The sequence below is a fragment of the Glycine max genome, chromosome 5 (genome assembly GCF_000004515.6).
Source record: "Glycine max cultivar Williams 82 chromosome 5, Glycine_max_v4.0, whole genome shotgun sequence".
Lineage (NCBI taxonomy): Eukaryota > Viridiplantae > Streptophyta > Magnoliopsida > Fabales > Fabaceae > Glycine > Glycine max.
Genome location: NC_038241.2, coordinates 4,814,626 through 4,829,378, shown reverse-complemented (window position 1 = coordinate 4,829,378; position 14,753 = coordinate 4,814,626). Strand labels below are relative to the sequence as shown.

Below are 14,753 nucleotides of genomic sequence, written 5' to 3'. Positions count from 1 at the left end.
AGAGGAAGTCCTATGAATCAAGTTGGCATATTTTATAACTTATCATCTTTTTAAAAAGCTCTATGGGAGAATTGGTTGGAGTAGGGACATAAGCAGATTGGACATCTTCTGTGAACAAACCCAATCCAATAGATTAGGCTATTGCTATTTACACCTTCAGTTTTCCTAAGTACACCTCATCCCTCACTCTATCTCTTAATTATCCATTATATCTTTATTTTTTCTTAAAGAAGTACACTCATTTTATTTTTTGGAAATGTATTTCTGGAGTTACATATACCTATTTTGGAAATATATCTCTAGAACTACGATTCATAGTTCTGGAGATATACTTCCATAATAGGTATTTATTTTTCAACAAAATATTACTTAAGAATTAAGGTCGTTGATGAGAAATAAAAAAATGATAAACAGTTATCTTATATTCATGTTTGTTAGTCTTATTTCCATCCTATCATTAGTGTTCAATAAATCCTATCTAAAATCTTTAACTAAGAACATCTCATTCTTAAGATAATACATTTTTTTTACTTTATATTTTTTCTTTATTTAAGTTAATACATTTTTTATAAATGGTATATATTGTATTTTTTTGTTTGATATATGAATAATATAATGTTTTATGAATATTGATTTTTAAAAATATTCTTACTAAATTTGAATTTGAGGATTTCTTTAATTTTTTTTTCCAAGACTTAAAAGGTGACAACTTTTTAATGGTCCAACCCATTAACCAATCCAATTAAAGTTGGATTGGATTGACAAAATAAAAAAGGTAAATCCAAAACAATCCAACCCACTTAAGTTTAATTGTATTGGATTGAAAAAGAGACAAAACTCAATTCAACCAAGGCCATTACACTCCCAATATAGAGGTTCTTCGGCTTTATATCCAACAAATAATCTAGTTTTGGGCATCCAACATTTATGTTGCATTTTCATACTAGCTAAACAAAAAACTTTTATGCACATTCTGCGCAAAATCTGTGGCTATAGGGTCTTATCATAGTCCGCTATTCTTTCGTGTCAGGGCATATGATGCAAAAAAATTTGTGCGTCAATGTCAAAAATTTCTTTACCGGCACCATGTCATCATTTCCACAACTGTGATTTATTTACAAATTTACTCATGAAATTATACATATTGTTATGCATAAATTAGGGGTGGACACAAATCAAGATCCACTCAAACTCATACTCAAAAAAGATAAATAAACTAACATGTAATTCCGGTCAATAAAATGAGTTGATGAATTTTGGTTTTAGATGATCTTAAATGGTCGGGTTAAATTTTTACTTTTTCTCCATTTCTTCCTTTGGTCAACTCATTAAAACTTAATTAGACTATATCAAAGTATTAAACAACCAAAAATAGACCCATAAAAAATATAATCGATTTATGTTGTATGTATTTTTTTTTTTGCTTGAACCATCTAAACCCATTTGATACCTATCTTAGCATAAATTTTATATTAAATTAAATTGAGATAATCAATGAATTAGGTTGACTTTTTAAATTCGAGTTCAAGAAATAATAAAACCAATTCGGTTAGCTCAACGGGCCAAGTTGGGTATGTAAAATACAGTTTCAAAAACTACCAAACCTATTGGGCTTGACACTTTTGTTCCTTATAAAATACACATAAACTACCAAATCTAGGGTTTCAGAGTGGTGGGGTGTGCAGAAGAGCGTCGCAGTTGTAACCCTAATCAGAAGAAGCGCAGCTTCAAGCGAGTGACAGCCACCAGCCATGGGTCGTATGCACAGCCGCGGGTTTGTATTCATTCTTTCAATCTCTGTCATCGAATTCTTTCTCTTCTTTCCTATTATTCAAAACTAACATTTGATTTTTTTTTTCCTTTGGTTACAGTAAGGGTATATCCTCTTCTGCTTTGCCCTACAAAAGGACACCTCCTAGCTGGCTCAAGATCTCTTCGCAAGATGTAATTTTCTCTCGTTTCACGGTTTTTTCGCATTGTTAATGATGTAATGTGATGTTTTTATCCTTAATTTTTTGTTCTAGGTCGAAGAAAATATCTGCAAGTTTGCGAAGAAAGGTTTGACCCCGTCTCAGATTGGTGTCATTCTCAGAGATTCTCACGGTATTGCTCAGGTCAATAGCGTCACTGGCAGCAAAATCCTTCGCATCCTCAAAGCTCACGGTTTGTGCTTTCTCTCTGCAATTTCGGTTACAATTTTCTGTTATTTTAGGTAATAATGATAAGTATAATGTTAATGGATATTGGATAGTTGTAAAATATGCGAATGGGAAAAGTAGAGAGCGGTGTAAAAAACTGAGATGGATGAGACAGTGTGTGTATATTTATAATGGTTTTTGGCTACGGATACCTTGCTTTTCAGCAAAAAAAAAAAGGTGATAATAATAATAAAGAAATGTTTTGGTGGTTGGTTTCAGGACTTGCGCCTGAAATTCCAGAGGATCTGTACCATTTGATTAAGAAGGCAGTTTCAATTAGGAAGCATCTTGAGAGGAACAGGAAGGACAAGGACTCCAAGTTCAGGTTGATTCTTGTTGAGAGCAGAATCCACCGACTTGCTCGCTATTACAAGAAGACTAAGAAGCTCCCACCAGTCTGGAAGTAGTAAGTACCTTCCCACCCCTCACCCTACTATGACTTTCTTGTTATTATTTTATCAATGGATTTTTAGTTGAATAGCTGATTATTATGTTGTATTTCTATGCTTGAGCTGTGGCCTATGGCAAATGGAGTGGAAATGAAGGGAAGTGGTTTGGTTCATTTTTCCCCTGCCTATCCAAACACAGTATTATTAATAAATTTTTCCCTAGGATTATTAAGTTATTTAAATTCTGTATTCTGTATACTTTGATTCTGTTTCGGAAGCATGTTTTAAGTATTTATTTGAGATGGACCACATTAGTAAGTATTTGTTTTAGATGGACCACATTAGTAAGTATTTGTTTTAGATCTATTTTTTACCTGCTGGATGTGTTGTAAAATGGTCAAAATATATAAGATTGTCTTGTAGATAGACATACTTTCCTAGAAGTGTTGGTCGATAGGTGATGCATACTTGATATTATTTGATATAGACTTTCCTAGAGGTGTTGTTATTCAATAGGTAATGCATACGTGGTATTATTTGGATATGTTACATATGATGATCTTCTAAATTAAATTATATTGATTTTCACTGGTAGTTATGTATTTTTTGTTCTAAGTGCACATGTGTATGATGTTTTGCTGAAGTCTTTGTGCATTTGTAATTTGAATGCCAACCTTGTCACTTTTTTTTTTTATCCATGTGCACTGTCCCTTTCGTGCTATTAATGACTTGTGAATTTTGCAGCGAATCAACAACTGCTAGCACTCTGGTTGCTTAGAGAATGTATCAACTTTCATGGGTTTTGCTACCTTGCAGTCGCCGTTGAGCTAGCAATTTGCCATATCATTTTGATGTGTATTTGAAGGCTGGATAAGTTATGTGGTCTTAATTTTTTTAAGAACCTATAATTTAGCTAGTTAAGTCAATTTATCATTGTGGTGTTCTTTTTCTTTTAGCCGTTGGAGGTTGTTCTTTAAAGAGATGACTATGGTTTTTGGTTTTATTTTCAAGTAATATATATGCTGAGAAGATTTGAAGGATCGTATTCTTTGCTGCTTATGGGTTCAACTGGTTTCCAAAGGAATAGGTATTTATTTTTTAACAAAATATTACTTAAGAATTAAGGTGGTTGATGAGAAATAAAAAAATGATAAATGCTTATCTTATACCTATGTTTGTTAGTCTTATTTTCATCCTATCATTAGTGTTCTTTAAATTTTATTGAAAATATTATTTTTATCCTATCTTTATTATTCTTTAAACCCTAATTTTAAACAATTTTTGCTATATATTCATCACATAATCCTATCTAAAATCTTTAACTAAGAACATCTCATTTTTAAGATAATACATTATTTTTACTTTATATTTTTTTCATTATTTTAAGTTAATACATTTTTTATAAATGGTATATATAGTATTTTTTATTTTTATTGTATGAATATTATAATCATTTTTGAATATTGATTTTTAAAATATTCTTACTAAATTTTGATTCAAGGATTTCTTTAATTTTTTTTCTGAGTCTTAAAAGGTGATAACTTTTTAATGGTCCAACCCATTAACTGTTCTAATTAAAGTTGGATTGGATTGACAAAATAAAAAAAATAAATCTAATTTAAATTTAATTAAGTTTAATTGAATTAGATTGAAAAATAAATAAAATTTAATTCAACTTAGGTCATTACACTCGTTATTCTTTGTCAAGGTATATGATACAAAAAATTTGTGCCTTAATGTCAAAAATTTCTTTACCAACACCACCAGATCATCATTTCCACAACTGGGACCTTTATCAAGCATAGACTTCAGACCAGATTGACCCTCCTAGATTGGTATCTTCCTTGGAGATAAAAGTTATATAATTTACTAAACAATAAGACATAACACATTATAGTAACATTTATTTATTTTCACTAAAAAATTCATCCATCCTACCACTCTCCTTTTCATACTAACCAACATGATGAATACCTTCATCAACCATTTTTCCCTTATCATGATTTTCAACAATGGAGTTGGGCAACTTTGAATTAGATGCTTCATCTTTGCTCCTTTTTGTATCTAAGCACTAGAACACACAATATAGTTATTTGAGGAATACAATGGTGAAGATTGTCATATTATTGAACTATAGAGGAAGAATGATCTTGGATTATATATATATTTTTCAAACAATTGGTATGACACATTTATCAATCAACACAATACAGAGAACTTGAAGCATCATGATCATCCAATGTGATCTCCTTCCTTGTTGCTCTAAACATCAGTGTTCGACTCTCCAATTATCCCAACAGGTAAATTAGAATCTACAATCACACCTATAATGACAACACACGAACAATGATAGAGAAAGTACATATCGGTTCAATAGCAACAACCTATAGAAATATGAGATTGATGGAAGGAGTTCAAAAGATGTAAAAAAAAATACTTACATTTGATATGGTTGCAACCAGAAGCTCTTAAAATAAGGGCTTTGCTCCTTGGGCATCTTTGCCAGTTTTTTTTTTTTCGTAACCAAATTTTGCATCTCTGGTTCTTTTTCTAAAGGGGAAGTCCTACGAATCAAGTTGACATATTTTATAGCTTGTCATCTTCTTAAGAAGTTCCATGGGAGAATTGTTTAGAATATAGGTGTAAGCATATCAGACCCAATTCACGAACAAGCCCAATTCAATTAGATTTTTGTGAGTTGGATTGTGTCATTCGATTGAATTAGTTTAATTTTAGTTTAATAAATCCAATTAAAATTGGATTGATGACAAATTTAGAGTTTTGGATTCGACTAAAACCTAATCCAACTTGCATAAAATTAAATTATGAATAGAAGCCCCTAACTAAGCACATCTCATTTTCAAGGTAATATATGTTTATCTTAAGATGATACATTGTTTTGTAGTTATCTTATTTTTTGTTTATTTTAAGGTAATATATTTTTATGAATAATACCGTGAGTTTATATTTATGTTTTTTTTTCTATTATATCATATGAATAGTATAATGTTTTATGAATATTATTTTTTAAAAATATTATTACTATTCTATAAAAAAATATCCTTACTATTTTTGAATTTGAACATTTCTTTAATTTTTTTCAAGACTTAAAGATTTGACAACTTTTTAATGGTTTAACTAGATAATCAACCTAATCAAATTCAATTAAAGTTAGATTAGGTTGGATTGGATTGATATTGGTTCTAGGCACCCAACATTTATTTTGCCTTCTCATACTACTTGCAAAACAACATAATTTTCTACACATTGTGTGCAACCTATGGCTACAAGATTCCATCATAGTCCACTATTCCTTGTGTCAAGGCATATGGTGCAAATATTTTGTCCCTCAATGTCAAAATCTTCTTCAACAACACCCATATCATCATTTCCATGGTTGTGACTTTCACCAAGCCAAGACTTTAGACCAGATTGGTCCTCATAGATTGATGTCTTCCCTTGAGCAACTGGAGATAAAAGTTATATAATTTACTAAGAAACATGACACACCACACTATAGCAACATTTATTTATTTTCATTAAAAAAATTCATCCATCCTAGAATTCTCCTTTTCATACTATTCATCATGATGAATACCTTCATCAATCGTTTTCCCCTTATCGTGAATTGCAACAGAGGAGTTAGGCGAGTTTGAACTAGATGCTTTTTCTTCGTTTCCTTTTGTATCTAAGCACTAGAACACACAATATAGTTATTGAAGGAATACAATGGTGGAGATTCTAATATTATTAAACTATATGGGAAGAGTGGTCTTTGACTATATATATTTTTCAAACAGTTGGTATGCCACATTTATCAATCAACACAATACATAAAACCCGAAACAACATGGTAATCTAACGTGATCTCCTTCCTTGTTGCTCTAAACATCAATGTTTGACTCTCCAATTACCCCCACAGGTAAAGCAAAATCTACAACCACACATGCAATGACAATACACAAATAGTGATAGAGTAATTGTATATCAATCCAACAATAACCTAACAACCTATAGAAATATGAGATTGATGAAAGGAATTCAAAAGACATGAAAAGTACCTGCATTTGATATGGTTGCAACTAGAAGCTCTTTGAACAAGGGGCTTCGCACCTTGGGCACCATTGCCATTTTTTTTTCATAACCAAATTTTGCACTTTTGGTTCTATTTCTTCTAAAGGGGAAGTCCTACGATCAAGTTGGCATATTTTACAGCTTGTCTTCTTTTTTAAAAAAACTCAATGGGAGAATTATTTGGAAGTTCTATGGCTATATATCCAACTAACAATCTAGTTTTAGACACCCAACATCTATGTTGCCTTCTCATACTACTTGTTGAACAACAAAGTTTTCTACACATTATGTGCAAAATCTTTGACCACAGGGTCCCATTATAGTCCACTATTTCTTTGTGTCAAGGCATATGGTGCAAATATTTTGTTAGTCAATGTCAAGAATTTATTCAGTGGCACCTATATAATCATTTCCATGGTTGAGACTTTCATCTAGGAAAGACTTCAGACCAGATTAGCCCTCACAAAATTGTGTCTTCCCTTGAACAACTAGAGATAAAAGTTATATAATTTACAAAGCCATCAAACACAACACATTATAATGACATTTATTTATTTTCATTTAAAAACTTCATCCATCCTACCATTTTTCCTTTCACACTCATCAGCATGATGAATACCTTCATCAACAATTTTCCCCTTATCATGAATTTCAGCAGAGGAGTTGAGCGACTTTGAACTAGATGCTTCATCTTGGCTCCCTTTTGTATCTAAGCACAAGAACATTCGATATAGTTATTTGAGAAATACAATGGTGGAGATTGTCATATTGTTGAATTATATAGGAAGAGTGGTCTTGGACTATATATTATTTTTCAGAGAATAATTTTAGTATACTATAATTTTTTCTTATATTTCTATTAATAAAATTTAAAAAATATATTTAAATCAAGGCTAAATGACTTATTTGGTCCTTTATCCTTTAAGAAATTCAATTTGTTCCTTTATCTTTTTTTGTTTGTTCAATTCAATCCTTTATTTTTTTTAAAAACTTCCTTTATCTTATTTTTGTGGTTCAGTTTGATCATTTTTTTTTTACTTTTAGTTTTGTCCTCCAGTTTATTTAAAATATTTAAGATTAATGTCGTTAATAATTTAAAAATAAACTATTTTTGTTTAATTTTTTCCCTTTCTCTCCACTTTATTTCTAACAAAAAATGTTCATTCTTAAATGATTAATTAATCTTAAATATATCGAAAGACTAAATTGAACAAATAAATAAATAAATGACCAAAATAAACTTAACTGAATCAAAAATAAATATAAATGATCAAATTAAACTTTTTAAAAGATAAAATATGAAGTTGACCTTAAATCCACATTTAATGTTTTTTTTTTCCTTTCAAAAATCTACATTTATTGTTTTTGAGATTTAATTTTGAGATTTCTTGTCATTATCATTTAATGTTTTTTTTCTTCCAGAAATCAACATTTTATGACAAGACTAATTCTCCTAATCAGTTCTTTTTTTTCTTTTTCTTTTCTGTTCCATATACAATATCTAACGCTAAACCTTACTTAAAAGAGAATCCAACATCTCACTCAACCAACCACCCGTTACTAAAAAACACAGCATCATAGAGAAAGGCTGGCGTTATAAAAAATCAAAATTAGTCCAAAAAAATTGTATCAGGATAAACAGGAGGACATTGAAGAGAGTTTGCATACTTGGGTGTCACTATGAGAACAAGTGAACTTGTTAAAACAGAAATTAACAACAGGAAGATGGCCTTCCATCATGGAGTAGTGTCGATGAGTGAACCAGCTAACAAATGAATAAAGCCTGATCTACAAATTTTGACGCATTTCTTAAATGAATTGATTTTCAAGATTCATAAGTCATGGTGTGCTATAAGGAACAGTATCAGTCAGTCATTGGTATGGTCTGCAATTCTTACTTAAGCTCTTTCCCTTTTGCCCCTCACATAAAAATGGTTCAGATTTGCTAGTTAGAAATCATCAACTAACTCAGAATAAGCCATGTGGGCAGTTGGACTCTCCCAACTAAACACATGATGAGATCAACAAGCAACCAGAAACCCCAGCCTCGTTATATGTGTGTAGGAAAAGAAGCTTTCGTTTAACCTTTGGAGAATCAACAGTGTGCCGCCTAAAAACGACAGGAATGAAGTCTTAACAATCCAATTTCACCCGGTACGAAGCTTCTGGATTCAATCACTGTCTGGCAACGATTCAAGAGTGGCAGCAAGATAACCTGTCACCAATCAATCTCTAGCTGACAAATGAAGTTCTACTTACTTTGACCTCACAAAACAGTTTTAAAAATAGTACTTAAGAAAGAGTTAATAAAAATCCTTTTGAAGGCAAGAATTTTGAGCTACTACAGATTGTAGCCCCGATGGTATTACTATCCGATGAGGGCATTTGGCAAATCAAACTGAAAGCTGCAGCTCAACTGCCTACAGTACTAACTCATCTATAAGCTGTAGGCTGTGTGGTGAGGTGCATGACGTGGGTGAAAGGGACGACGTCTAAGAGCTTGCGGAGGAGGGCGACGTCGTTGAGGTCGGCGTTGACGACGAAGACACCGGCGCGGTCGAGGAGGCGCTAGCGGGCGCGCTTGAGGTTTTTGCTTCCTTCCTTCTTTCTTTCCACCAACCAACTCTGATCGGAGCCAGTGCTAGAGATGTCTAGTGTGTTTTATTTATACTGTTTCCATTCGGATGCTTCCAAATTACGCACGTGGCAGGGATTTTTTTTACCTAGGTCAGATATTCGTGTTTGAAATAAAATTAAATAAAAAAGAGTCAAAACTCAAAAGTATAAAATACAATTATATAGGAGTATATTATATTGAAAGATAAAAATAAGAATGGAATAAATTGCGAAATTTCCTTTTAAATAAATTATAACAATAATTAAATGTAACTAAAAATTAAATATTTATTATATTTTAGCATAAAATTATTTATTATTATTTTCTAATAAATATTGGATCTATTATAAAAAAAATTAGTTTCTCACAAAGTAATAAACTATAATTCAGATCCTATTGAAAAAAGGGCTAACATTTAGTGTCTCAATGTTCTTCTAATAAGATTATTTGTTTTTTTAAAGAATAAGATTATTTGTTAAGAATAATACATGTACAACCAAACAATATTTATTATTAGAGTACTGATCAAATTATATCTAACAATTAAAAAAATAATAAATGTAAAACATATTTCCTCTTACTTTTTTTTATTTTCTTTTATTTGAGATCATTACGTCTTGCAAAATCTTCATTTTAAATATTTTATTGCATATTCAAAAGTCAAAACTCTAACTTAAGATCATTCATTAAGATGCAACATCCCACATCAATTGTTTGATAATTCCCATTTAGGACAATATAGGAAATTTTTTATATATATGAAAAAAATGTTTTTCTTGTATTTTTCAAATAAAAAATAAAAATATTGACATATTCAAAGAGTTTAATTTTCATGTAATATTAATATAATTTATTTTTCACTATCAACTTATTTTAATTAGTAGATAAAGATAGGAAAGAAAGAAATTAACAAATTTCCTTTTATTTATTTGAATAAGTGAAAGAGTAATATAAATATCATATGAATATATTAAGAAAAAATAAGTTTAACTAAAAAATTAAATATTTATTATATTTTAATACAAAATCATTTATTATTATCACTAATAGGGACAAACAAAAATTGTTCATAACATGACAGGCTAAAATTTGAATAAAGAATTGTTCATAAGATAACATGACAAACTAAAAATCTGACACGTTCGGCTTCCCAAAAGCTGCGTCATCTCCGTCACTAGCTCCCTGAACTCCGCCCCACATGCTCTCCCTCTCCGCCCCTTCCACTGGCCCTCCCCACATCTTATTCGTTATCACATTTATCACCGTCAAAAAACACCTAAGATATAAGATTGATTACTTGATTAGAAAAAAAGAAGAAGTGACGGTTAGATGTTAACAAAAACTAATAAAAAAATGAGAAACACCTGCTCCCCCACGTTCACCGGACTCCCTACTCAACCATTCAAAAATGCCACCATTTTGCGCATCTCGTTGCGGCGCAGATCGTACACGGAATCTAGCGTGGGGTTGCTCAGCATCTTGAGCACGCACACCTTCCGCAGCATCCGCCACTCGGCCAGTACGGGGTCCACGCTATGTCGAAGCCGTTGTAGATCGCGGCCCTTTCGGCGGTTGTGACGTTGTGGCTAGCGAAAATGGTGTCGATCTCTTTGAGCACCTCGAGAGCCATAGCCGGTGACGTTAGCTTGCTCCCGAGTCGGAGCTTCAGAATTGGGCTATGAATCTGGGCCAGGCCGACAAAGTAAGTGTGAAGAAGGTCTTGGTCAAGAGATAGAAGGTTCCCGAAGATAGGGAGGCCCGATGGGCCTGATGGAAGCCTCTTTTGAGTGTTGTTGGTGAGTTTGAGGAAGCAGAGCCATGCCGTGGAAATGATGATACACAATGCAAGAACCAATGTTGTGCTGTGACTCTTCCAATACTCTTTCAGGTTCTTGTTTTGAAACAAAGTTGCGAGTGCAGCAAGTCAGCAACCATGGTGTTAAAAAAGAGTTGAAGGAGATATCACAAGATTAGTATAGTGAATTTGTTTTAATAGTAATAAGTATGTGATTGTTGAAATGTGAATGAAAGATCTAAATATGAAATGTTTCTAGGAAATAAAATGGTAAATGATGTATAGGAGAACCCTTAATTAAAAGTAGAGTCTCTGTTTCAAACAAGAGGTTTCTCATCGTGCCAATGTGATACTCAATATTGTTACGTACACGTAATCTTGCATCTCCTTTATATGTGCGTGTCTGGATTCAAAAACCATTATGTCAAAGCTCATAACTCAACTTAGGCGGTATCGCTTCTATCTATATGATATGTTTCCTTGAACTAGAGTGGAATTAATATAAATTGGAAACTTTTGGGAGGCTTAAACCAATAAAGGGGATAGGGGTAAGGAAGGGTAGTGGGGGAGGTATTGTCTTAAGACCCAATAGATAAAATTTGACCTCAACATCTTTCATGGAAGGTTTTCGAATGAATGCACTGTTAAGACTATTGTTTGTAGGTGCAGGCGATGTGTAAGATACTCGGGTTGATTTTATTACAAATGTTATAAGTTGCTAGATACTTAATGTTTTATAATGATAAAATACTTATGAAACACTAATAAGATGGTCTATGTTAGGATAAATTTTAATATGACCCTTTATGTTTTCAATTTCCAACGCTATAAAGGAATAAATAAAGGTTTGGTTCCTATCAACACCAAGCATATGACTCCATTCGTGTGTGGAAGATGGTTGAACCATAGTATGGAAATGTAGAGAACAAAATAAGGTCAAACTAGTTGTAATTAAATAGTGAACGATGTATTAATAGAAGATGATGTGTTTGTACATACAATGTTATTCAAATGAACACTAATGTAAAAACATTAAAATAAGTCTCATGTCCAATACTTTGACATGTTTGAACATCACTTAATGGCCATGTTAGGCATTAACATAATATTTATTGACGATTGATAGCAACAATGACTTTAAGCCTACATTCGACTTTGATGGAAAGAAATTGGATGAAATAAAATGAAATTAAGTGGAACAGAATACAATGAAATAAAAAATTCATTGTTTATATATATTATGATAAAAATATAACATAATTCTTATTATATCTCATTCCTCCAAATTTGAAAGGAAAGAAAATAAAGTTAAATAGAAGAATAAGATGTAGTAGATTTTATTTGTTTTCATTATATTCTATCATCATTTTATTGATCTAAATAATAAAACATAAATATTTCATAGTGTTTCATCAAATCATATATATATATATATATAGAAATTTAATATTAATTATTATGATCATTTTTCTCAATTAGTTTAATTTTATAATTTAATAAGTATACTTAAACCTAAAGAAATACATATTACAATAACTAGACATTTTTTGTATTTGTTGTTTTGATCATTAACAATAATGCATGTTGAAACTTATTTTTTCACCGTTTTTTGACATATTAGTTCATTCAACTAAAGTTAACAAATTTACTTTTTTGTTCAATGTTGTTTTATTAAAGAAGTTATGATATTTTTACAATAATTTGAGTATATATTCTTGATTTTGATGGTTTTAATTTACATGCTAACATATTTATTTTTTCTATATAATATTTTTATGTTAAAATATATAATATAGTAAAAGGATTAATTACACATATACTCATATATTTAAATTCACACATAAAATATTTTTATATAATTTATTTTACTCATACTTTCACTCATTTAAATAAAGTGGAAATACATTTTTTTTACTTTTTTCCTCTTTATTTATTTCTATCCAATCGATATTTTTTTTTGCTCTATTTCTATTTTAGATCTTTTTTTTTTTGCTTTCTTTGTTTCTTAATTCTTTCTTCTTTATTTCACTTCTAATTTAAAAATAGCATAAGAGTAAAAATAGACCGAGGCAATACAAAAGTTAGTTGTCAATGAGGTGCACTATATTGATTACAATATGCTTTGAGCTTTTTCATTAAATAAATTAGAATGTTTTTGAAAAAAATAGTTAATTGTTAAATTTCTAACATATAATATACCTTAATCTTTTTCATTAAATAAATTAGACTATTTTTTAAATAATCAATTAAATGTTAAATTAGACTATTTTTAAAAATAAGATAGTCGGATTTGTTGAGTTGACATATTCAGGTCTATCATTCTCTATATCTTTTGTAGACAACATGATATTAAATACAAATCTTACATTAATTGGTCCTTGCATAATTGTTTATTGAAGTTGGTTGATGGGATCCATTAATTCAATGACTTTTTGTGCTAAGATTGTACTCATTTTTTATTACCCACAAACCAAATAAGGGACCAATGACTTTGAATTAATCTAGTCCAATGTACCATTCACACCTTGGTCCACCACATCATCCTTACATTACAAACAATCAAGATTTTTCCTAGGACAAAAGTTAACATATTGACTTGCATGATAGACAACTAATATGTCTTCCTACATAGACACCTTTTTGATGCAACATGACACCTTTTTTTTTTGTTACCAGAAATTAACATAGGCACAACTAATGATTCTAATGGTTGTTCTGATCCCTTCCACCGAACCTTATAAACTTTTCTATGTAAATATCCGAAGTAAGCACCTCCCACAAGAACACATTTGTCACTAAGTATTAAAACTCTACTTGAGTTATAATTCACTTAAACATTAATGTTTATAAGTGTCTACTATCATCATCAACTCACCTTATGCCACCATTAAGACTATTTAAAAATAATTGGACCTCCTCTCAATTTATCAGTATATGCTTACAAGAGTGATATGTCCAATTTGATTAGAAAAGTACTAACTTATCATTGTTTGGTTCTCTTACAGGTACTTTCAAAATTTTCAAAAGACTATATAGTCCATAAGCATCTTGTGAAAAAAATGATTCTAATGCAATAACACATCACAAAATCTAGTGAATGTATGACTTTTATTTTCCACCAAGTCTTGGAACTTAAACACCAATTGGTCATTATTCATGAATGTGTCTTCTAAGCTTTATATCCATGACATTGTCATCCCTTAACTTTTTTTCAATACTCTTCACTAATTTCTAATGTTGGTAGTCCATGACTTGCAACATCGTCAATGAGTCTAATAGGATAAATGCATGTTTTTTTTTTGTTAAATTGTATTTTTAAATTCTTATCTTTTCGAAATAGTTAATGATGTCAAACTAATTGATGAGAGACTAAAAACACAATTTACCAAAAAAAATACACATCATGGAACTAATTTCGCATATGAAAGACTAAAAGCACATGGTTAAAGGAAAAAGTCCTTGGCTTATTGATGAATGGATGAATAAGATTGACAATTAAAGCATAAGGATGAACAATTGTAATATGCTTAGTAATTAACTAGAGAAGTTGTTATGGAATTAATTTCGCATGAGTTTTCAAAAGCATGCATTCCAAGTTACATTGAGGCATGACCAAAAGCTCCAAATTTATTGATGGTATTTATTTAGAGTAATGATGTTTCTATTTTGATTATCTTACG

At 30.7% G+C, this 14,753-nt stretch overlaps 1 protein-coding gene across 1 annotated transcript; it reads left to right on the top strand.

The window, feature by feature from the left end:
- The first annotated feature begins 1,609 nt into the window (after positions 1–1,609).
- RPS13 (ribosomal protein S13) lies at positions 1,610–3,651 on the top strand. The gene is made up of 5 exons (NM_001250300.3): positions 1,610–1,774; positions 1,872–1,944; positions 2,025–2,163; positions 2,418–2,604; positions 3,332–3,651. The coding sequence occupies exons 1-5, from the start codon at positions 1,752–1,754 to the stop codon at positions 3,363–3,365; spliced, it is 456 nt and encodes a 151-aa protein (NP_001237229.1). The 5' UTR covers positions 1,610–1,751; the 3' UTR covers positions 3,366–3,651.
- Positions 3,652–14,753: the final 11,102 nt, after the last annotated feature.

Coding starts and splice junctions, on each gene's coding strand:
- RPS13 (NM_001250300.3), top strand. CDS start 1,752: ATGGGTCGTATGCACAGCCGCGG. Junction 1,945..2,024: donor TCAAGATCTCTTCGCAAGAT/GTAATTTTCTCT, acceptor TTTTTGTTCTAG/GTCGAAGAAAATATCTGCAA. Junction 2,605..3,331: donor CTCCCACCAGTCTGGAAGTA/GTAAGTACCTTC, acceptor TGAATTTTGCAG/CGAATCAACAACTGCTAGCA.